The sequence below is a fragment of the Camelina sativa genome, chromosome 5 (genome assembly GCF_000633955.1).
Source record: "Camelina sativa cultivar DH55 chromosome 5, Cs, whole genome shotgun sequence".
Lineage (NCBI taxonomy): Eukaryota > Viridiplantae > Streptophyta > Magnoliopsida > Brassicales > Brassicaceae > Camelina > Camelina sativa.
Window position 1 is genome coordinate 33,060,391 of NC_025689.1, and position 23,596 is coordinate 33,083,986.

The window sequence follows — 23,596 nt, forward strand, 5'->3', positions numbered from 1 at the left end:
AAAAAAGAGATTTGAGAGTAGTGGAAGAAGATGAGAGAATGAAAGAGTGATAGACTAAGAGAATAAGATAATGAATATTTATAGGAAGAGAAATGATGAAAAATTACATTTAGAAAAATGAGAGTTACAATTCTAATTTATTATTTTGTTTTAATACAATTGATTAATATAATTTAGTGGAGAAATAAAGTTAATGCATAATTTATAGGGAGAAGCTATAAAGATTTCAGTTTTATATTATGTGAGTTAAATGTGAAAATTAATTGTTTTAAATTTGTGTTCTAATATAATTTTTTTTTTGTTAAAATTATATTGCCAAGTGGACCAATAAGGAGAGACTGAAACTCTACTTTTATATATATAATTTTTGTGATAGCCTATATAATCCAACAGACAAATCATATTATATTAGCCATATAGCCTATAGGTGTCAAAATTTGAAATTCAAACAGAAAACATCCATTAAAAGAAAACATATACAACCACACACAAGTACACAACTAATAATACACCACTTGTAAACACATTTAACTAATTAGAAATTACATTCGGTTAAGTTTATTTAACATCATACGTACCTAAATGTGGTCTTAAAAAAGAATATACAATCTACGTCAAAACATAATTTAATGATTTCCTTCTTACGGATAGGATTTTTCCAAAAATCTTGAAACTATTATTAGGTACATACGAATATACGATATTTGCAGTCAATATGGAACATGGAAAACACTGGACTGTGTTAGAAGGGTTGAACATAGAAAGACAAAATATTTTTATTGGCAAGCAAAGTGAGAGTTTTAATTTTTTTTTTTTTAAACAAATGAAAAAGAATCTTAATTAATCAGAGTATATTTATCCGTCAAGAGGTAAATTTCGAAAGTTAGTTGTCTTTCTTGACACTTTCACTTTTAAAGAGAGCCTTTTAGGTTTTGAAGACGAGATTGGATTTGAGAATATAAAAGTGAGGAAGTAAATGTAAATTTGTAAAGGGTTGTAGATTTTGATTCTGATAGTTGATTGTATCCACCAGTAGCTGCTCTTTAGCCATATCATACAGGTTTCCCGTTTAAAAACTTTGATCTTAAGAAAGGAAACTAAGACACAACATATAACAATAGAAGTATCATCCAAGATCTTTTATGAACTCAAAACCCTTGTATGAACATAAGTATAACAACATAATGTATGAACTCAAAACCCATGTCCAAGATTCAGACAAAAACGACCCAAATTTCGTCTATCTATATGAGCATCATACTCGAATAGCCAGAAGCATCGTTGAGGAACCAATTTAAAGAGCTATTCCATGACCATGATCGTCTCATAGTGAATCCGACAGAACAGAGAGCTTCAAACAAGCTCGATCTCTTCATGACAAAATCATCCGTCTCTCTCTACAACACAACAAAATCCCCACAAAAACCTTACAATTTAGCAAGAAACAATCTTTGGTCCAATTTGTGAATTAATTAAACCCTATAAGAAACAACATCGGCGTACCGGTGATTTGCTTATCCGGGATTTGAGGAGTAACTCCCAAATTTTATTTGTTCATAATTATAATATTAAAATTACTACTTCATATTTCACAAAATAATGATGCAAATAAAACAAATAAACAATATAAAAACTGTAATATACATCAAAAATAAAATATTATAATATTCTAAAATAATTAGTGTTCAAAAAAACATATATAGATTTACAGAAAAAATTAAAAATAAATATCTCAAACAAAATAATTTTTAAAAAAATATAACAATAACTTTTATTATTCTATTATAATTTTTTTTTTAAATGTTGAACCGTGCTTTAAGCATGGAATATTTCCTAGTTTAAGTTTATTTTGGCAGCAGTTGTAAACTTGTTTGTATAGTTTAGAAGAACAGAGGTTTAATTTTTCTATAAGCTCATGTTTTTTTGGGTTTTGGTTTGAATTTCGAGCAATGTACCGTACATATTTGTTTTCTTTTCTTTGAAATTTAATATATTTTAACATCATTTTATAAAATATTCGTTTTATTTATTATTATTTGTTATTATTGGAAGGAATTGATAAGTTTATTATTATTATTTAGAGAAATTCACAATAATTTTTATATCAATTATTTTTAATTGATATAAATATTTAACATCAATTTTTGTAAATGACACAATAATTGGAATCACTTAATCCAATTGACACTAACTTTTACATCACTTATTTATAATTGATACAAATATTAACATCAATTTTTATAACCGTAACAAATATTAACATCATTTATATTAATTGATATAAAACTAACATTACTTTTTAAAATTGATGCATATTAACATCAATTTAAAAATGATGCAATTATTTATGTCAAATGATGTAAAATATTTACATCAACAAAATATAAATCACTTAACTAAATGATGTAAAATTAGTTTGCATCAATTATAAGTAATGCAAATATATAAAATAAATGATTCAAAACACATGTTTTTTTGTAGTGACTAGAAATAACACCACACGAATTGTAATATGTAAAAAACAGACACCACAAACATTTGGATTCGTAAAGTTGTCATATTGTCGGAAGATGTAAGCATCAGTAGTGGTTTTCCAAGACTTTTTCAGCTTTCTAAACTGCTCCAGTCATGCCTTTGGCAGAATCAATTAATACAAGCTTAGCTCCAAATGCTTTTGAAACAAACATTTCTTTCCACACTCATGGATGATGGCATTGTCAATATAGTTTCATTGTCAACTCTTTAAGAATAAGGTTTAATTGGTTAGCTGTGAAATCATTAGAAGACTTTCCTATTCACATGTTTTTTGCCAATCAATATATTTTTACATCAAATTTTCATTATAATATCCAACTACATTTTTTTTTTTTTTTGATCAAAGAGATGTTATCATTCCATTTCAAATAGAAAGTAACATACAAGATAGGGGTAGCTTAGAGTACAGAACATGGTAAGCTAAAACAAGGCATAGAGCAATAGAAATACATAAGTAGATAAGGGCATTCGGTGTGAAGGACTTGAGAGATGTGAACCACCTGCTTGGGAGCAATATGGAGCTTGTAAGATCAAGAGCAACCGATGCAGACTCCATGAGCAAGTCAAAGGAGTAGGGGGCCACTGTCTTGAGACGTCGAAGACTGGGCGGATATGAAACTGGCAGAGCTAAGTTGCCAAAGGGTCGAGCAGGTTTGCTATGGCTCTGATGACCGGTTACTACATTGGTAGTTGGTGGTCCAAGGGTGCTAGAACAGGACTTAAAGAGGTTGTGGTAACCATTACTCCTTGGAGTTATGATCATAATGCCACTCGTCTTCAAGTTACGATGAGGGTGCTTCATAAAGTAGATAATTAGCGGTTGAAAGTTCTTTGGGTTTAGGCAAGGAAAAGGTAGAGAGTTTGTGAAGCATAGGTAACCCCCACTCCGCAGAGGTGGGATCATAATGCCTAGCTTCCCCAAACTATCTCCATTAATGAGATCATCCCTAGGGTATCCGTTTAACATGGTTTCCAAAAGATTCTTAACCAGGTCTAACAGCAGTGATAGCTTGAGGTTCACTAGCAGTCTTCGGACTAGAGAGACCATTAAGTTTATCGAAAGTTGTTTAGAGAGGGGAAGAGTAAAGTTAAGACCAAACCCGGATAAGTATTGGACTCGACACAAGGGGAGCTCAAGCAATCTAGAAAGAATCCATGTTCTGCTCTCGAGATTTACTCGACTTGACCAAGCAGGAGACATCAAAACTAACAGATATAAACTTGGTATAACACAATCAATAGCAGGTCGAGGTGGGTTCCAGATCGGGGATGCATTATAGTTTAGCCAAAGTAAACTATCTACCAGGAGGCTGGAATATAAATGTAGAGCGAACCTGGGACAGAGGGTTATCGAGAGGGAATTAGAGGTCGCCCAAGAGGAGGGTCTCTTTGTCAAACGGTTCACCGGTGCCGGCGTCAAAACAGAGCTTCCGTCCAGCTGCATCCAAGCAAAGTACTTGGTGAGAGGATTTGAATCCGAGGATAGGTAAGGTGTGATATTTGACGGCTTAAGGGGGTGGTGAGATAGACGGAGGCCGAGTCTAGAGGGACTCTGATAGATCTCTCGAGTAAAACCAAAGCGGATAGGGCTCGATGTAGAGGGTTCACCGAGGGAAGTAACCAGGTGCGGAGGCGAATAGAATGGTTGAAGCTGTAGTAGCAGCGGAGATGAGATCTGAAATCTCAACATATCTCCGGGAGGACTGAAAACGGAAACAAGTAGATTACAGAGGAAGAGGAGACCACGGAGAAGAAGAACCCAAGTCCCAGCGACGCCGATCGGGCTCGGCGCCGCCGGGGGAGTAGATCTCAGAGTTCGTGCCAGAGAGGGAAGGGAGGCTAGGGCGACCTCTTTTTACACACTATAATATCCAACTACATATGTAGTATTTTGTAAGAAAACAAATGCTGCTTAAAAAAAAAAGTGATTGCGTAGTAGTACAAATGGTGCACTTATTTGCAAATTGCAAGTGACTTTCATCTGAATGTTCATCCCTATCAAAATCATTTTGCAATTGCATGTATAAGATTTTCTTAAGCTAATTCCCAAGGATAAGAACATCAACTGAAATAAACATATTTGACCTCAAAATAAGGATCCATTGGGTCATCATAAGAAAGTACTGCTAAATCTTTCCAAAGTTATAGAAGGAGGGAAGGTGTTGTGAAGATCTAGAAAAACACAACAAATTAAGTGAAAAAAAAAAAAAAAAGACTCGATCTCGAATGACATTGGGCTCTGAATCCACAAACCTATGTTAATATATAAATTAACATGTGCAATTTATTACTACATATGTGAACAAGTGACTTTCATGTACATGGACACGTTCGTGTGGAATTTTCCTCCTCATTTACTACTAAGAGGGAAATTAAGTACTGTCTCGTCGTCTTTCTTCTTCCTCCTTCTTCACATTTACTCTCATTTGCTCTCTCAAAACTGTCACTTTATATCTCTTTATTACAAGACAAACTTCAGATTCTAGAGAGAGAAGGCACTGGACTACATTTTGGAAATAATGAACCGAAGGTTGAATCATGAACCGGACACGATTCTTGAGTTTAACGAATCGGCTCCCGGGATGTGGTGGATTCCTACAAATCCTGAGCACCGTTGCATCTACCGAGTCCCTCATCGTCTACGTCGTGTAAATCCAGAAGCATACACGCCACAATTACTCCTCATTGGACCTCTTCACCATTCTTCAAAATCTCAAGCTCTCAAGTCTCGTGGAGATATCACAAACACAAAGCTAATGGGCTACTTGAACATGGAGGAGCATAAGAAGTTTTACCTCGCAAGATTCTCAAAAAGGCTTGGAGGGGAAAAAACCATTGATGAATTCAGAAGAATAATCAAAAAAGACGAAGATGTAATCAGGGCAAGCTACTCTGAATCGACTGCCTGGATTGAATCGACAAAGTTCGTGGACATGATCCTACACGACTCTGTTTTCATACTTGAGTTCCTTTTAAGGAGTAAAGATTACACCTTGCTTGTGCATCAAGGATCAGGCACCAACAAGACATGGGATCCTATATTTGAGCAACCTTGTCTTCAAACCACTGTGGATGAAGACCTCATTTTGCTCGAGAATCAACTTCCTTACTTCATCCTCAAGAAACTCTTCGATCCTATCGTTCCATTACTCCGCCCGAACCAGACTCTTCGTGAGATAGTCATCACTTACTTCAGATTCCAAGGTAATATCAGAGATGACTCCAAATTCAAACATTTCACTGATCTATTCCGATGTGTTCGTGTGGAGACACTTAAGTCCAAACGAAAAGCCAAGAGTAAGTTCAGATCTTTAGCTGGTCTGTTCCGATTTGCCAGCTTGGGAACACACAAGTCAACAGAATCAGAAAGGAGTCGTCATGAAGCTCTTCGCATGGAGGAGACACATGGATCAAGAAACACAACAAAGACCAAATTCAGATATATAGCTGATCTTTTCCGATGTGTTCCCATGGAGATACAAGGGTCAAGAGATACAGAAAAGAGTCGTCTTGAACGACTCAAAACTCATCGCATGAAGACACATGGGTCGTCAAAAAACCCAACAGAGCCCCCGATCATCAAAAACATGTATAATGCAGCAAAGCTACACAGTGCAGGAGTGAAGTTCAAGGCCGTGACAGATGAGTTCTCGATAGATGTGAAGTTCAAGAATGGTTGTTTGATGATACCTTGTTTGTGGGTTCCAGATGATGCGGAGATCACACTAAGAAATATAATGGCGCTTGAGCAATGCCATTACCCTTTCGAAGCGTACGTATGTAACTTCGTTAGTTTCTTGGATTTTCTCATCGACACTGATAAGGATGTCGACTTGCTCATGGAGAACGGTACGTATGTACATATTGTTGGTGTGTATATACCAGTGTTCTAAATGCAGTATAACCTAAAGTTAAACATCCACAAATTGTAGCAATTATCTCACACATTGAAACTGTGAAGTTTGTTATTAAGCAAAAGTAGGTCCACCTAAGCAGCTGCCACAACGATTTATTTACATTAGTTAAAATTTCAAGATTTTGACTTTTCAAATTTATGTTGTTGATGCATAAAATCGATTATTTGATTAATTTCATACTTACCATTTGAGAAATATTTTTAATACTATTTGGAAGTCATGTTTTTCACCATATAAGTATACTTTCCAAATATATTATTCTATCATACAAACGTTTAAACCGTATAAAATCCTCTAATTCCGAGTAAGTACTGCTCCGTGTTTAATGCTGCTTGGTGCTTTGCTTAACTTTTCTCGCATAATAAATATATACTAATATAGTAATATGGCTTGGTATGGTTCTGATTTCTGAAAGGGATACTAAACAACTGGGGGGAGAAGAGTTCGGTGGCCGTGGCGGAGATGGTGAACACACTATTTTCGGGCGTCGTCGAGAGTCGTTCTTACTATGCTGGTATAGCGTCTAGAGTCAACGCCTATTATGACAATCCATACAATAGGTCACGCACCATCCTCGGACGCCAGTATTTCGGTAATCTATGGAGAGGTACGGCCACCGTCGCTGCCACGCTTCTGCTGGTAATGACTCTTATCCAGACGGTGGCTTCGATTATGCAGGTTATGCAAAAGTGAACGTTCTTCTCATGCTTGGACAACGTCGTTTCACTCTATCCCGTTCGTCTTTTGTGCTTTAATAAATTAGTCATATCACCATCAACCATCTCACTATCTCTTCTGGTGTATTTAATGAAATGGGTCTTAGTCATATCTACCATTTCACTCTCTCTCTCGTCATTTGTGTTTTTGATAAGTTTCATAACCCCCAAAATAAGATCTATGATTCTATCTGTCAGTCTATCTTCCACTGTATCCCATAATATTAATACTTAATAGTAATAATTTTTAATGACCAAAACGGTCTTGAATGATAATAATATTACTGCTAAGTGTAGAATTTAGTCCCAAAGTTAATTCTAATATTGTATATACAAAAACTCTTTTGCTGAAGACTCTAAGAATAGCTTTTGAAGGATCAGTCTGCAAATCTTTTTTGTGTGTGTGTTAGTGTGTAGAATCTATATATCTTTTTGTCATGGCATATATAATCCAAACAGACAAATCATATTATCTAAGCCATATAGGTGTCCAAAATTTGAAATTCAAACAGAAAATCCATCAAAAGAAAACATATACAACCACACACAACTAACCCTATATAATACACCACTTGTAAACACATTTAACTAATCAGAAATTACGTTCGGTTAAGTTTATTTAACATCATACCTAAATGTGGTCTTTAGAAAAGAATATATAATCTACGTCAAAACATAATTTAATGATTTCCTTCTTACGGATAGGATTTTTCCAAAAGATCTTGAAACTATTATTAGGTACATACGAATGCGAATACGATATTTTGCAGTCAGTATGGAACGTGGAAAACACTGGACTGTGGGGGTTGCTGAAAAGAAACCAATTACTACTACAGTACATGACAGTTGGGCGTGGGCCATACAAAGTTCAGACAAACTCGGTAATAATTAGGATACGGACTTGTTGACGCAAAACAAAAAAAAGTTAGGATATTGACTTTTCAAATCTAACACTTATTTGAACATAGAAAGACAAAATATTTTTATTGGCAAGCAGTGTGAGAGTTTTAATTTTTTTTTTTTTTAAACAAATGAAAAAGATTCTTAACTAATCAGAGTATTCATCCGTCAAGAGGGAAGTTTCGAACGTTAGTTGTCTTTCTTGACACTTCCACTTTTAAGAGAGCCTTTTAGGTATTGGATTTGAGAATATAAAGTGGGGAAGTAAATGTAAATTTGTAAGGTAGTAGATTTTGAGTCTGATAGTTGATTGTATTCCACCAGTAGCTGCTCTTTAGCCATAAATATAAGACCTTTGCAGGATCAATCGTTAGCCACAAATCACATGTATATATATAATTATATAAATTTTGTCAATTTTGAGCTATGATTTATTGAAAAAAAAAGGCCAAGGTTTCCCGTTTAAAAACTTTGATCTTAAGAAAGGAAACTAAGACAGAGCACACAACCTATAACAACATATAGTATCATCTAAATGTATGAACTCAAAACCCTTGTCCAAGATTCAGACAAAGACGACCTAAATTTCGTCTATCTATATGAACATCAAACTCGAATAGCCAGAAGCATCGTTGAAGAACCAAACAAAGAACTATTCCATGATCGTCTCATAGTGAATCCGACAGAACAGAGCTTCAAGCAAGCTCGATCAGTTCATGACAAAATCATCCGTCTCTTTCTGCAAAACCTTACAATTTAGCAATAAACAATCTTTGGTCCAATTAGTGAATTAACTAAACCCTATAAGAAACAAAACCGGCGTACCCGTGATTTGCTTATCGGGTATTTGAGGAGTAACCCCCAAATTAGTTCTAATGCTAGCTCCAAGATCAATCGCATCTTGAACCTAAATACCACAATTTCACACCATTCATCAAATTGTATTCAAACCTCTCTCTCACTCACACACACAAGAGAGATCAATGATATTTTAAACTAACCGTGTGGATCCCTGTGGCGCGGACTACTGCGATGGAGCTAGTGGCTAACGAGCCGACGAAGAGCGATGCGACTCCACAGGCTTTGAGTGGCATTAATCGAACGTCGCCGGCGTAACCTCTCCGAATCAATCTCACTCCCCACATGATTTGAGCTCCACTTCCCATTGCCCACCACCAATGATCGGATCCATCCAACAAACTTCTCTCCCCGGCGCCGTCTCCGTTGTCGTTTCGTTCCTCCATTTTCGCCGTCGCTTCTCCGATCTTGTTGAAGAAAATGGGCAAAATAAAAAAAAAGTCCGATTGCGAAATTTCTTATTTCGTTGCAGGTTTAATGGGTTCTGTTTTGGGCTTACGGCCCATATTTGTTATATCAATAGAAAAGGAAAAAAAACATCAAACATTATGAACTTTTTTTTTAAAGAACATTAATGTATTTTTTAAAGTTAAAAGAAATCAATTTTTATAATTCCATGACAAGAAATTGTCTGTATAGTAAACAATAAATAACAAATTGTATACTACTAATAATTGCCGGGATTTAATTAGGAAATTATTTCTAAAAAAGGATAGAGACATTGTATTTGGGTAATGGTGTCACGACTCACTACCTTAATATAAAAATTACAAAACTTTATGTCGGGCCAAGGAAAGATTTGGTATGGCCCTGAAAAATGCTACATTCAACCTTCCTGATTATGATTGTTAATTTCACAATGTTTAACGGAATTTTTGTACTAAATATATATATTCAATGCACATTATTACTTGTTTTTTAGACTTTTAGTAATTAAGTAGTTCTTTACATTACATCCTATCCTACGTACCTACATTCAATCCCTAACGTTCTAACCCAACCCTTTTTGTTTTGTTCCTTACAGAAACTGGCAAATATATATGACACAATTTTCATATCCAGCTCATGCATGATAACCAATATATATGTCTTCAGTCTCGCTCGTATACTGATGCTTTATAACAATCTACTTAACTACTGATCTTGTTAATTCACAATTGGTACTTGTTGATTTGTAGTAGTGTACTTTCTCAAACGATCGAGTAAATTAATTTTACAACAGTTTTTTTTTTATTTGTCGGTGTTGGACAGTAAAAGAATCTAGTTGCAATATATAATTGTTAAGCACACATTTCTTTTCTTCTTGTTAATGAATGAATGACGACAATCGCTATTTTAATTGTTGATGTCGATCACAATTTTATTTTTCCTTCGAATGAATCATCATTGTGTCTTGTGATACTACAAATTATTGTATATATAGTTGACAAAAATGACAGTATACCAGTTTCGTCAACAACAACAACAACAACAACAAAAACAAGTTAAATGTGTGTACATATGTTCATAATGAAGTACACTGCAAAACCAAAATAGAAAAATAGAATAACATTGATAATGGAGTATACACTGTTCAATGGTTTTGTAGGAAAAAGCAGATGTTGATTTTAGTAGTTCAACATCATTAATCAGATCTTAAAGTGCATCTTAGTTATAATGGCGCCGAATGTAATTGTCTAATAAACAATATATGTAAAGGTTTACCGTTATACTATATTTAATATACAGACCCATGCGTCTTGATAAAAAAAAAAAGAAACTTATAATCTCAAATATCCAGTCTTGTAATATTGTTCTCACTCAGTTAAAATTTACATATGATATATATAGAATTATAGCTATATATAGATCCAAAAGAACCCGCTAAAATATGACTTTTGTACAGTCAATATGACTAATAATTTGAACAAGGTGTAAAGGAACCGCTGAATAACGTGATTCTCGTGGTTAAAAATAATTACTACTCCCTCCGTTTTAATTTAATTGTCGTTTTGGGACTTAATTTTTGTTTTATAATAATTGTCGTTTTAGATTTTCAATGCAGATGTTTGGTGAATATTCCTGCTGTTTTAAAGTTTTAACCAATCAAAAAGTTATGAAATATATTAATAAAAGGAAAAACATAAAATTTAATAGTTTTCTTAATTTGTATGCAAAAACCTTAAACGACAATTAAAAAGAATGAGAGGGAGTAATTAACTAGTAAACGTACTCATTGTGTATTTCAACGTCCAAGTTAATTTAGGACTTTGGAGTTAGGACGGACATACATATGTCTATTTACTGTAAAGCAGAGTTGGACGACACAACACAACCCAAACTTTGATGCACGAAGTCTTTTTTATTTGCTTGGTACGAAATCAAAGTCTTACTTTTTTTTTGTCGTCATCAGCTATAGAGAGAGAGAGGAGGTACGTTATTGACAACTATGACGCTACGCAATCCAATGGCGGAGTTGATGGGTTATGAGTTATGACTAATGAAGGTGACATACATGCATGAGTGTCCGTCCATATATAACACGAAATAGTCAAATAACTTTCCATTTCAACGAACGCCATCTAAATTTGTTATTCGATTTTTAGTGTTTTTTTTTTTTCTTCAATAAATATAGAGACACGTTATTTTCATTTAATTTCACATGGAGGGAAGAGATTACTCGATTAACATACGGACCCACTGTGTAACGAAATAATTGTCTTTTTTTCTTTCTTTCTATATATATATATTACTCTCTAATGATTCCTTTTTCTTTATAATATGAAACAAAGTAAAAATAACTTGGAAGAATATTAATAAGCAGCCCACTTCTTCAGACTGCAACATATTCCTTTTAATTAACTCTCTCTCTCTTTCATTCTATAATGGAAAAACAAATCAACCTAGAGAGTAGTGCTACTACTCATCATGACGACAACAATGCTTCCGCTATAACGATCTCGTCCTCCTCAGCTGTAACGTCTTCGTCGGAATCTTGGACGACTTCCTCCAAAAGATCGTTGGTGCAAGACAATGACGCCGGAGGAAAAAGGCGGAAGAGCAACGTCAGCGATGATAACAAGAATCAGACGTCGTATAGAGGAGTGAGGATGAGGAGTTGGGGAAAATGGGTGTCGGAGATTAGAGAGCCGAGGAAGAAATCGAGAATATGGCTTGGTACCTATCCAACGGCTGAGATGGCAGCTCGAGCTCATGACGTCGCGTCTTTAGCTATCAAAGGCAACTCCGGTTATCTCAATTTCCCTGAATTATCCGGTTTGCTTCCTCGTCCGGTTAGTTGCTCTCCCAAAGATATACAAGCTGCAGCTACCAAAGCCGCCGAAACAACCACGTGGCAAGAACCGGCTATCGATGATGAGAAATTACCTGAGCCGGAAGCTGATGAGCTAAGCCATTCTTATGAGTTGTTGTCTACTATTACTACTACGACGNTCCTCAGCTGTAACGTCTTCGTCGGAATCTTGGACGACTTCCTCCAAAAGATCGTTGGTGCAAGACAATGACGCCGGAGGAAAAAGGCGAAAGAGCAACGTCAGCGATGATAACAAGAATCAGACGTCGTATAGAGGAGTGAGGATGAGGAGTTGGGGAAAATGGGTGTCGGAGATTAGAGAGCCGAGGAAGAAATCGAGAATATGGCTTGGTACCTATCCAACGGCTGAGATGGCAGCTCGAGCTCATGACGTCGCGTCTTTAGCTATCAAAGGCAACTCCGGTTATCTCAATTTCCCTGAATTATCCGGTTTGCTTCCTCGTCCGGTTAGTTGCTCTCCCAAAGATATACAAGCTGCAGCTACCAAAGCCGCCGAAACAACCACGTGGCAAGAACCGGCTATCGATGATGAGAAATTACCTGAGCCGGAAGCTGATGAGCTAAGCCATTCTTATGAGTTGTTGTCTACTATTACTACTACGACGGCTGATCAGTCTTCAACTTCGAGTAGTTTCGTGTTTTCTTCGGACACGTCAGAGACTTCTAGTACGGACAAAGAAAGCAACGAAGAGACCGTGTTTGATTTGCCGGACCTTTTCACGGACGGGCTGATGAACCGAAACGATGCGTTTTGTTTATGCAACGACACTTTTACGTGGCAACTTTACGGAGAGGAGGATGTGGGTTTCCGGTTTGAAGAAGAGCCGTTCATATGGCAAAATGACTAAACCACACCATCCAACTTGCTTACTAACATATCAATAGTTTTCTTGATAAAGAACATATATAGTTCCAATATGGTATTCAACTAATCTTTTTGTTTTTCTTTTATGGTTTTCTGCATTTGAGTATGTTATTATCACTCTTACAAATTGAGTTCGTTTTCAATATTTACTATGTCTCGAAATCGAATTAATGCTAGTGACAAATAATAAGTGGAAAGTGGCTAATAAGTGGCAGTGGCAAAAACGTAATATAAATTCAACGTACACGGAAAAATAGGCAACGTTTGTTGTTGAAAGTGACACACTCTCTCGAACTTTAAGCTTTTTCTGTATTCTCGTTGGCCCTTAGACGATCGTCGACGGATTTTGACTTAAAGAGACAAAGCATCCACTTACGGCACACAACACATGTATGATGTATCAGTATCTGCAAACCTAACTAATTAATCTCTCTATTTTGCTGTCTACATCGTTAATTAGTACCTATACAATAAGTTTGATTAATATTGAAAAGTTGCAATTTTAGTATCTTTTCATTATATCTTTGACTAATGACTAGCAATCACTGTTTTCTAATCTGACTTGGCAAATTTAATTTGTAGTAGTATAGTGTGTCAGTGACTATCTAGTAAAAATTTGGTTATATATTAATTATGTATTTATGCTGCCGGATACCAGATAAAACGAATATCCATTGACAAAGTGATGTTATGTTAATCAAAAGGATATTGTTAAGATAAAGCATATACTACCCAAAAGATTACTACAATATAAATCGATCAGATGACATTGATCCCAATCCGACCGGTTCTCCTAATTAGGATTCTCTTGCAAACTGTTGATATATACAAAACCTATTTAAAGTAATCAAAATGAGATTAGCGCAGGCACTATATATGCCATATTTAGTGTGTGCGTCGTTGATGAGAAGATGATTGCGAATTTGAAAGTGAAGGAGACAAGCTTTTGATGAAATTATCGCTTTATTAATTATGTTTATAAATGGGGTGGGAATATAACATGACTCACATGTTCATCATTTTTTTTTTTTCTCCTGTTAAAGTTATAATAAGTTAATAACCTTTCACTTTTTTTTTTCATTGTCCATTTCTTTAATTTGCGTAAAAGGTGAAAGGATATATGCTATAACAATGGGAATGCTTTTCCCCAACATCTTACTTTGCCCACTGTGTGAGGCATAACACGACTGTTATGGATTCCCAAACACATTCATTGGATCCATTAAGCATAGTACTATAATAATAACAATACAATATTTCGATTATAATAGTAAAATTCTAACAAAATTGCCCATTAATAAACTTATCTATAAAAAGTCACCAATCTTTAGTTTTATCTTGTTTAAAAAACTTAATCAAGAGTTCAAGACCATTGGGATTATTAACACAGGCAAAAAGAAATCAAACGAAACAATATTAGCAACAACAACAACAAAAAAAATCGGTGATATATCTAAATCTACATAAACCAGATGTCATTCGAATTTCGAAGTTTCATGGAATATTATTATATAACCTTTGTTACGTTCGAAAACGGAATTTGACTCCCAAACAGGAAATTACTTGGTGAAATTCTAAAAACAAAGCAAATTATAGGCATATATGTATACTCTTTTGGTAGACTTATGAGTTGTTTTTTTTTTTTTTTTTTGCTAAGTAGACTTATGAGTTGTTGAGGTCACTGATTTAAAAAACATATATAAAGATAGTGGATGTTAGTGTGAGCTCACTATCACATTATGTCTACGTACATGTTTAATATGCCGATACCGAGCAATTGTTTTCTATATTCCCATGATGTTAGGGTTTGAATTTGAATGTGTGTGCGAGAGAGCCTCCATTGAAATTAAAAGACAATTTTTTTTTAGTAGGAGAAATTAAAAGACAATTAGGAAAACATGCATATAAATATCTATTTTTCCATTGGTTTAGTGTTGACATGAATCTATTTGACTATTATTTAAGTAATGAATAGATATATATATATCCATGGGTTTGGGTTTCTCTTCTCAGCCGTGAGTAATATACTTTAGCGCCANTTTTTTTTTTTTTTTTTTGGCTAAGTAGACTTATGAGTTGTTGAGGTCACTGATTTAAAAAACATATATAAAGATAGTGGATGTTAGTGTGAGCTCACTATCACATTATGTCTACGTACATGTTTAATATGCCGATACCGAGCAATTGTTTTCTATATTCCCATGATGTTAGGGTTTGAATTTGAATGTGTGTGCGAGAGAGCCTCCATTGAAATTAAAAGACAATTTTTTTTTATAGGAGAAATTAAAAGACAATTAGGAAAACATGCATATAAATATCTATTTTTCCATTGGTTTAGTGTTGACATGAATCTATTTGACTATTATTTAAGTAATGAATAGATATATATATATCCATGGGTTTGGGTTTCTCTTCTCAGCCGTGAGTAATATACTTTAGCGCCACATTAACGGAATCTTTTGTAATTATCATTTTTGTGGGAAAGATTCTGATAATTGTGGATAGATTACAATATCTAGCTGTATATGCGAATCACTTTGGATTTGGAGTTTGGACATCACTACAAACTTACAAATGGAAATTTTGCCAATTACGAGGAGCTGAACTCGTCTTTTGGCATCTTGCATTATGCACAGAAACTATATAGTCCAAGTATCATTATAAAACACATGAATAAATTATCGAATGAATGATTAAAATAAAAAGCAAATAGTTATTTAAACACTCGATCTTTCTCTTTGGAATAAAGTGGGCAAAAAAAGAAAAGGAAAACAAGCAAATCAGAAAGAAGAAAAATGAAAGCAACAGCAGAAGTAAAATAATGAAGAACTCATAGTGTTTGCTTCTCACATCTCAATCAAAAGAAAAAAAAAAAGGGAGAGCATGTTGAAAGCTAAAATTGCCTACGGAAGTAGCGAAAACCACAAACTGAAACCGATAGGAAATAATGAAAGAACCCCAGCCCCTTCATTAACAATAAGCCAATTATTAATGAGTAAAGAGAGTTATACTTAGAATAGTATACATATATAAGTTGTCTCCTGCTCTAGTCCATGGTTCAATCAAGTTCTAGATTCATATCATCCCATCATGTGTCTTGTTCATATCTCAGCAGTAATAATAGCAAACCAATTAAGATGATAATAATGCAAGTCTGCAACCATATCACATATTCTTCATGATCATTGAGGACCTTGACATATATAAAGCAAAGAAAAGAACGATGTTATACTATTTGAGTATGCCGGATGGCCTAGGATAAAATATAAAATCTAGTAGTGTACATGATTCTGTGTAGAAATTAAAGAACATGAATATGATGATGTACTGGCTTGTTGAATATTCTTATCCGATCCACAATAGATTTAATCGTTGAGCAACAAGAGCTGAAATAAATAACAACCTGATGAGATAATAATATTCATTTTTGGAAATTATATTAATAACTCAGAAAGCTTCAAAATATAGAAATAATAAAAATTGGTTATGACGAATTTTTCCCCAAAAAAAAAAAAATTGTGATGTCTACAAAGGATGAAAATGATGAAAATCAAGCCCGTTGGGCTTTATATCCATAAACTGATTATAAAGAACGATGGCGTTTCTATTTTGACTTGAGACGCTGTCGTTTAGGCTAGTTCTCTCACCCCTTCCCAAATTTCTCAGAAGTGGTTTTACCTGTTTCCTTCCATTACCAAAGCTTTCTCTGAGTCGCCGCCGTGTGTGTTACGTGTACTGTGTTGTAAAGGCCGATAGATAGAAAAAAAAAAAAGCTTTTGTGCGATTTTTTGCCGCGGCTCCCTTAAATCTCTAGAGCTCCTTCTTCGTTAACCTAAGGTGAATTTATTCAAGGAGAAAACATCGAAAGAAGATCGTCGAAGTGTCTCTTCTCATCTCTTTCCTTCAGTAGGTAAGTTCTGCTTTTAATCTAACTCTTAAGAGAAGATGTTCATTGATTAGAGTTTTTTTAGTTTGCTGTTTCCATAAGTTGTTTTTTGCAAACTGGTTGTCCAAAGTTTTGATTTTTTAGTTAGTAATAATCATAGCAGATAATGGAGGGGAGATTGGCTAATATGTGGAGGTTGACTGTGAACGAGAGTAAATTCGTGGAAACTGCTTTACAATCTGAGCTCAGAGTCGATGGTCGTGGCCTTTATGATTACCGCAAGCTTACTATTAAGTTTGGAAAGTAAGTGTCCTCACATATTGATACCGTTTCTGCTCTTAGTAGGCTTTGTTTGCTTTCTTTAGCTCTAAAGCTTCAATCTTTTTGTGATAACTTTGAATGTAGATGATACTAGCACGTTAGCTTATATAATCTTGTGTGAATTAACAGAGAATATGGTAGCTCGGAAGTTCAACTTGGTCAGACTCATGTAATGGGTTTTGTGACTGCTCAGTTAGTACAACCTTACAAAGACAGACCCAACGAAGGCTCCCTATCTATCTTCACTGAGTTTTCTCCAATGGCTGATCCGTCGTTTGAGCCTGGCCGTCCTGGTGAATCTGCAGTGGAGCTTGGACGCATTATCGACCGAGGTTTAAGGTAGAGCTTGTTTGTGATGATAATAATTTATATAATTGATGCTGCAAAAAAACAGTTCTGGTTTGAGTAATGCTTAACTGGATGTCCACTGTGTTGGTTGCAGAGAAAGCCGTGCAGTAGATACAGAGTCACTCTGCGTTCTAGCTGGCAAAATGGTCTGGTCTGTTCGTATTGATCTTCACATTTTGGACAACGGAGGGTAGGTTTTATTAGCTACTGTACTTTGTCTTCTCCTTATTTTTCAGTAAAGGTTCTTGTTTTAAAATGACCTTTATGCATGTTTTTATTACTCGCTCTTGTATAGGAACTTGGTTGATGCTGCCAATATTGCTGCTTTAGCAGCTCTCATGACGTTTAGGAGACCAGACTGCACGGTAGGAGGAGAGAACGGTCAAGAAGTGATCATACACCCACCAGAGGTTAGTCATATGTTTTCGGTTTAGTGAAACTTGTAAGAACTTGTTAAGTAGAAAAGGCAATTCCCAACTTTAACTGTTTGCTTTATCTTTACTATCTTTTGCAGGAAAGGGAACCACTTCCATTGATAATACATCATCTCCCAATAGCTTTCACGTTTGGATTTTTTAATAAAGGCAACATTGTGGTAAAGACAGTTGTATTTTTCAGTGATAATTTAGTTTACTTTTTTCTTTCTGAAACATTAAGTGTGATGTGTTCTTATGTGCAGGTGATGGACCCAACTTATGTTGAAGAAGCAGTAATGTGTGGGAGAATGACTGTGACAGTTAATGCCAATGGCGATATATGTGCAATCCAGAAACCGGGAGAAGAAGGCGTGAGCCATAGTGTAATCCTTCATTGCATGCGTCTTGCTTTTTCAAGAGCTGCTGCAACAACAAAGATAATTAGAGAAGAAGTAAGGTTTTTCTAAATCCGAATCGTTTTTCTTTTGGATCCAAAAGATTCCACAATTCACATTTTGTCTTGCTCTGTTTTCTTGGTGTAGGTTGAAGCATATAACCGTGAGAGAAGCTTACAGAAGGTGAAGCGACATCCCACTTTGGCTAAGTCTGTAGTTTCTGGACCTACTGTTACTGTGAAGGAGGAACATAGGAAGTCCTCAGATCAGCAAAAAGCTGCAGAGATATCTCGGGAACATGTCGAAAGACTAAAGCTTTCGTCAGAGGAACTAAGAAGTACTAAGGTAGAAGAAGTTGCTGCCTCTCCTACCAACTTTAAAGGCGGTCCCTCAAAGTGGTAAAATCTTCAATGTTTCATTCTCTCTGGTTTGTGAAGGAACCACTCGATAGTTCCTTGTCACTTTTTTGCATCTCAAATTTTGAGTTGTTAAACAATCTCCAGGGACCCTTACTCAGAAGCTATGGATGTTGATTCACTGAAAGCTTCTCTTGCTTCAAAAGGTAAATTTTGTTTATCTTGCTTCTCACTCCGAACCTTGTAGACTTGTAGTTATATCTCTTAAGAGTAATGAGGAACTGATACTGTTCTGTTTTGTTTAACCAGGGGATTCCGTTACTAAGTCACCGAGCAAGAAGACAACGAATGGCTCGGAAAATGCGCAGAAGGATGCTGAGATGTCAGTTGAGGAAGTAACCGGAGATTTAGGGAAGAAGGATACATTTGAAGCTACAAAACAAAACGATGGAGAGATGACACTCAAAGATGCTGTCAAACCTAAAAAGAAGCGGAAAAACAAAAACAATTAGAAAGTCCCTAGCTTTTTAAAAATAGATTCAAGATTTTGAGTTAATGCATTGTCCCGATCACTCGTTTACTATCTTCTTCCCCTTTTGAGACTGGAGACGAATTTTATGGTCAAAATGTATCTGATAAGTCAACGTGAGCAGAGTGTTGTTAAATTTTTGTTTCGTCTTTGTAACGCTTTATAGTGAAACGGATACAGTGCAGCTTCATAAGATCTACACTTGTTTCTTCTAGATGAATATTAATCATCTTAACAACATGTGAAAGTCTTTATTCGCCTGCAGGTAAATGATACAAAACCCTAACTCAAAAACATCGGTGGATCTTATTTATCTCAAGTGTTTAAACTTTGTTAGTTTCAGTTCAGTTTAGTTCCGTAAACTTCGCGAGACCCTAGGCTACTAAGGTCATGTCTCTCCTCCGCCTCCGCTCGTCTCTCTCTCTCTCTCTCAACTCCGATCTACCAGTTCCGGCGCCAAGTCTCATCTCTCCCGCTCCAAAACCATACTACTCCCAGCTCCCCCGCCGGCACCACCTTCCCCTTCCCCGTTCCGAGAGACCCTTCCTCACCTCCCTTAGAGCTACCCACCAATCACTTCATCTTTAACGAGACTTATTCATTACCCACTACGATTTTATCGAAAACGAAACTAGTAAATTCATTTTATCAATAATTACTTTATTAAAAAATTTAAGTAATATTTTGTTAATACAAAAATCCTGCAACACATTCTGCTTCTGGAAGAATGAAATCAGTCTCCCAACGAACTAAGGTCTTTTCGTTAACCAAAGGGGAATGATGGATGATGTAAGTCAATTTTGAATCTAAATGCTTTCTCTGAGTTTGATAGGAAGGTCAAGATCAGGTTCCGTCGCAGTCAAGGCAGAGAAGTAGTCATCCACCATGTCCTCTGATACTTTCTCCAAGCTCGGTGGATCCCACTGCACACCCACCAGTTCTTATCATTAATTCAGTTTAATGGCTTACTTAATATGTACACAGTGACGCGTTACATAAAATACCTTCGGTGCTTCGTCCTTGTCTATCAATCGAGCTCGTACTCCCTTGTCACACCATTGAAACCATTACTCATCATTAGTGACTACTCCTTACTCTGTTTGCAATGATGTCTAAGACTTTTTTATACCGGAAATTCACATACCTCGCAAAAATTGCCAGACATTGGCCCGATTGTTCCTTGTAGCGACATTCTATACTCTCGGATTAAGCATTGGTCAAGTGTTTGAAATCTTCCTTCCCGGATCTATTCGATTCGTTTAAAGAAGGTATATAAGTCGAGAAAAGGAAATTTGAATTCTTTGAAGATGGGTTTACAAGCAAATTTGATTGTGAACTTACAGATCTCAATGCCACCTTCAAAGATAACGGTGATGTTTCTTTAAGTCGACGAAGAGTAGTAGTGCACCATGTGTCTTTTCTTCTACTAGCCTCCATTTCCTGGCGACCCAAAACACCGTTACTTCTAGTGACTCGAGATGGTCATACTCGCAGAATCATTTGTTGCAGAGACTTACCAAAGAATCAATAATTTCTTCTACTGTGTCATGGCCGAAGCATTTTTCAAGTAAATCAATCCTAAGACAAAATCAGAAACAGAGCAAGCTTAGGACTTGGGAGATAGTATGAGGAGAAAACAAGGAAGGAGTTGTGTATCTCCAAGTTTCAAGAAAACAAACCTGCCAAGAACACCAGTCTTTTCTGGATGAGCAACTTCTGAACATTTTTCTAAGCATGACTCAACAACAGATGGATCATCAGTGAGCAAATTCTTGAGCTGTTCTTCCATTACAGGAACCTCCTGTTGTAAGAGAAGAAAGCCTTATTATCTAGCATGTAAGATAAGTTCAATGAAAACAGAAAAAAAATCTCAAATTATGTAATCCAAACTTACCTCACTTCTAATATAATGTGTGGCAAGGCCACAAGCCAACATTTCTGCCCCACTGAGCTTTAACCCAGTCAGACCCAGATACTCCCCTGCATACACTCTATTAAATCATCCATCTTAGGAAGCTAATGTATACTATGAAGTAGGAAACTTTGAAGCAAGTTAGGCTAAGTTGGTAGTTATCGGCAGAGTTTGTTATTTAACTTTCCTGCTGGATCAGTGATTTCTTTGGTAATTGTTCAAATAAAAATTGCTTTACAGAATTAAACAACATTGTTAAATGACACAATTTAAGCAGTTCAAAATATAACACAAGCATACCTAAGCGACCAGGTAAGTGGGAGAGATTAAAAGAAGCGCCAGCATCAGGATGAAAACCAATGATTGTTTCAGGGGTAGCAAAAATCTGCAATACCCATGAGCTAGTTACTCAATTCTCCAAGAAGTTAGACAACGGAACTAAACTAGAATCCAGCTGACCAACTAATTGAAAGGAGGAAATAGATTGATGAAAGGTGTGGAGAAATAGCATATAGATGGAAAATTTACATACAGATCTATCAGTAGCTACACGAAATGTCCCAGGTATGGAAACTCCAGTTCCACCTCCCATGGTAACACCGTTAAGAATTGCCACCTGCATGCAGGGCAACTCATGGTGTTATACTAATTCTACTCATCGTGGTTTGATGACATCGTTATTTCCTATTGGTTGCAGAATGATTAAAGGTAAAGATCACTTACATGGGGCTTTAAATAAGTGCCTAGCAAGTATATAAAACTATACAAACTCCAGAAAAACTCCCTAATAGCATCCGGGCTACCTACATAGAGATTTAAGGAGAAATAAGTGAAGCAATGAGCAGTGAATAATCTTCAGTAAAAATAAATACTGCAGAACCCTCTCTAATCAGTAAAAAAACTATCTTTCCAACCCCAATACAGATAACAAAAGTACCACAAAAACCATCTGATCTTCATGAACAAACAAAACCTCGCCATTTCAATTCTATATATAGCCTCCCAGGAGGAATCAAACATGACAGCGTATAGTGAAACTTCATGTACCTCTCTTCATTAACTTGTAGAGAGACACAATATCGCCACCAGCACAAAAAGCCCTTCCACTCCCCTTCAAAACAGTTCAACGACAAAATACAAGTTAGGAGCTTTTTTCACCTCTCAAACACAATAATTTAGATACACACAATAAGAAGAAGAAGCAACAAAAAAAATTACCTTCATCATCACAAATCCAATATTTGGATCTTCTTCCCAGTTCTTATAAAGTTTCTGCAACCTATAACCCTATTCACACAAAAATTACACAAATCAAACACATCAGAAACAGAGATCAAAATAGAGAGTACCATACCATGTGAGTGGTGAGGGCATTAAGCGCAGGTGGTCTGTTAAGAATCGCAGTACGGGAACAACCACTTCCTTCAACGAGAACCTAATTTAAGAAAACAATCATTTCAATCTACCTAAAAGAGAAAGAGAGAGAGTGAGAGAATGGTACAAACGATAAACACCTCCGAACCTGGTTATCAAGGTCCTCAGGAGTGACCTTAAGCGAACAGAAGCTTCTCCGATACTCAAATCTCCATAGCTTATCTCGAACGATTCGCCCCAACAGTCCCTTTGCGTTATGCATCAGTCTTCTTTCGTCTTCGTTGTAAACAAGAAGAACAACTCTCTCTCTACTCTTATTTGGCAAAATCAAAGACACTCTAGACGAAACAGAGGTTTCTGACTCACTCACTCTGAGATGACGTTTGTTCCTCTTTTCATGGCTAATGGGCCTATCCGAACCTAAATTTACTTCACTGGGCTTCACTAATATTATATTTACCATCCTACGCTTACGTTTTTTTTCCTTAACAAAACCCTAATTCGGATATTTTGACATTTGAGTGAACGCTTTGCATAAAAAGAATAACGTCGTCGTTTTGGTGTAGTGACGTAATGACTTTTTTTTTTTTTGGTTGGTAAAGAAAGCAAGGGGACCTCTTTTTTTTTTAAGCAATACGAACAAAAACAATTCATGTGATTATGATGATGTATACATTTTGTAAAGAAAAAATTAGAATTGTGATGCGGTACGGTCATATGTTTAATCACTTGTTTAAGCGGAAATAGTGGCTGAAAGGAAATTAAAAAAAAAAAAAGAGAAAGGACGAATGAATTTTGAGTGGCAGAGAAAGAAGGTGGCAGCTTTTCTTAGTTTTGGTTTATATCAATTATTTTAATTATCTCTTTGGTCCAAAAGAGGAAACAAGACAAAGGACTTAAAAATGCATTCATTTCTCCTGAAGATTCTCATCAATACATATATGTGTGTGTGATC

General features: G+C 35.8%; 5 protein-coding genes across 7 annotated transcripts; 3 read left to right on the forward strand and 2 right to left on the reverse strand.

Moving 5' to 3' along the window:
* LOC104788322 (UPF0481 protein At3g47200-like) lies at positions 4,894 to 7,422 on the forward strand. Its single transcript, XM_010514071.2, has 2 exons — positions 4,894 to 6,384; positions 6,868 to 7,422. Exons 1-2 carry the CDS (start codon positions 5,055 to 5,057, stop codon positions 7,143 to 7,145), a joined length of 1,608 nt encoding a protein of 535 aa, XP_010512373.1. The 5' UTR covers positions 4,894 to 5,054; the 3' UTR covers positions 7,146 to 7,422.
* Positions 8,457 to 9,364, reverse strand: LOC104788325. Its single transcript, XM_010514073.2, has 3 exons — positions 9,070 to 9,364; positions 8,894 to 8,975; positions 8,457 to 8,807 (listed from the first exon to the last, which is right to left on the reverse strand). Exons 1-3 carry the CDS (start codon positions 9,310 to 9,312, stop codon positions 8,794 to 8,796), a joined length of 339 nt encoding a protein of 112 aa, XP_010512375.1. The 5' UTR covers positions 9,313 to 9,364; the 3' UTR covers positions 8,457 to 8,793.
* On the forward strand, positions 11,709 to 13,249 carry LOC104788326 (ethylene-responsive transcription factor ERF035-like). Its single transcript, XM_019245486.1, has 2 exons — positions 11,709 to 12,344; positions 12,850 to 13,249. Exons 1-2 carry the CDS (start codon positions 11,791 to 11,793, stop codon positions 13,085 to 13,087), a joined length of 792 nt encoding a protein of 263 aa, XP_019101031.1. The 5' UTR covers positions 11,709 to 11,790; the 3' UTR covers positions 13,088 to 13,249.
* On the forward strand, positions 16,731 to 19,565 carry LOC104788328 (exosome complex component RRP45B). Of its 3 annotated transcripts, none has more exons than XM_010514075.2 (10): positions 16,731 to 17,014; positions 17,154 to 17,293; positions 17,441 to 17,650; positions 17,754 to 17,849; positions 17,955 to 18,069; positions 18,174 to 18,254; positions 18,339 to 18,527; positions 18,618 to 18,868; positions 18,974 to 19,032; positions 19,136 to 19,565. In XM_010514075.2, exons 2-10 carry the CDS (start codon positions 17,157 to 17,159, stop codon positions 19,336 to 19,338), a joined length of 1,341 nt encoding a protein of 446 aa, XP_010512377.1. In that variant the 5' UTR covers positions 16,731 to 17,014; positions 17,154 to 17,156; the 3' UTR covers positions 19,339 to 19,565. The 3 variants fall into 3 exon arrangements, with proteins under 3 accessions (XP_010512377.1, XP_010512379.1, XP_010512378.1); XM_010514077.2 differs by having other exon boundaries at positions 16,736 to 17,014; positions 17,139 to 17,293; XM_010514076.2 differs by having other exon boundaries at positions 16,736 to 17,014; positions 17,151 to 17,293.
* Positions 19,988 to 23,236, reverse strand: LOC104788330 (3-hydroxyisobutyryl-CoA hydrolase-like protein 1, mitochondrial). Its single transcript, XM_010514080.2, has 14 exons — positions 22,790 to 23,236; positions 22,622 to 22,702; positions 22,486 to 22,554; positions 22,315 to 22,378; positions 21,991 to 22,070; positions 21,800 to 21,883; positions 21,568 to 21,652; positions 21,250 to 21,335; positions 21,035 to 21,156; positions 20,873 to 20,933; positions 20,697 to 20,795; positions 20,500 to 20,601; positions 20,360 to 20,401; positions 19,988 to 20,278 (listed from the first exon to the last, which is right to left on the reverse strand). Exons 1-14 carry the CDS (start codon positions 23,102 to 23,104, stop codon positions 20,162 to 20,164), a joined length of 1,407 nt encoding a protein of 468 aa, XP_010512382.1. The 5' UTR covers positions 23,105 to 23,236; the 3' UTR covers positions 19,988 to 20,161.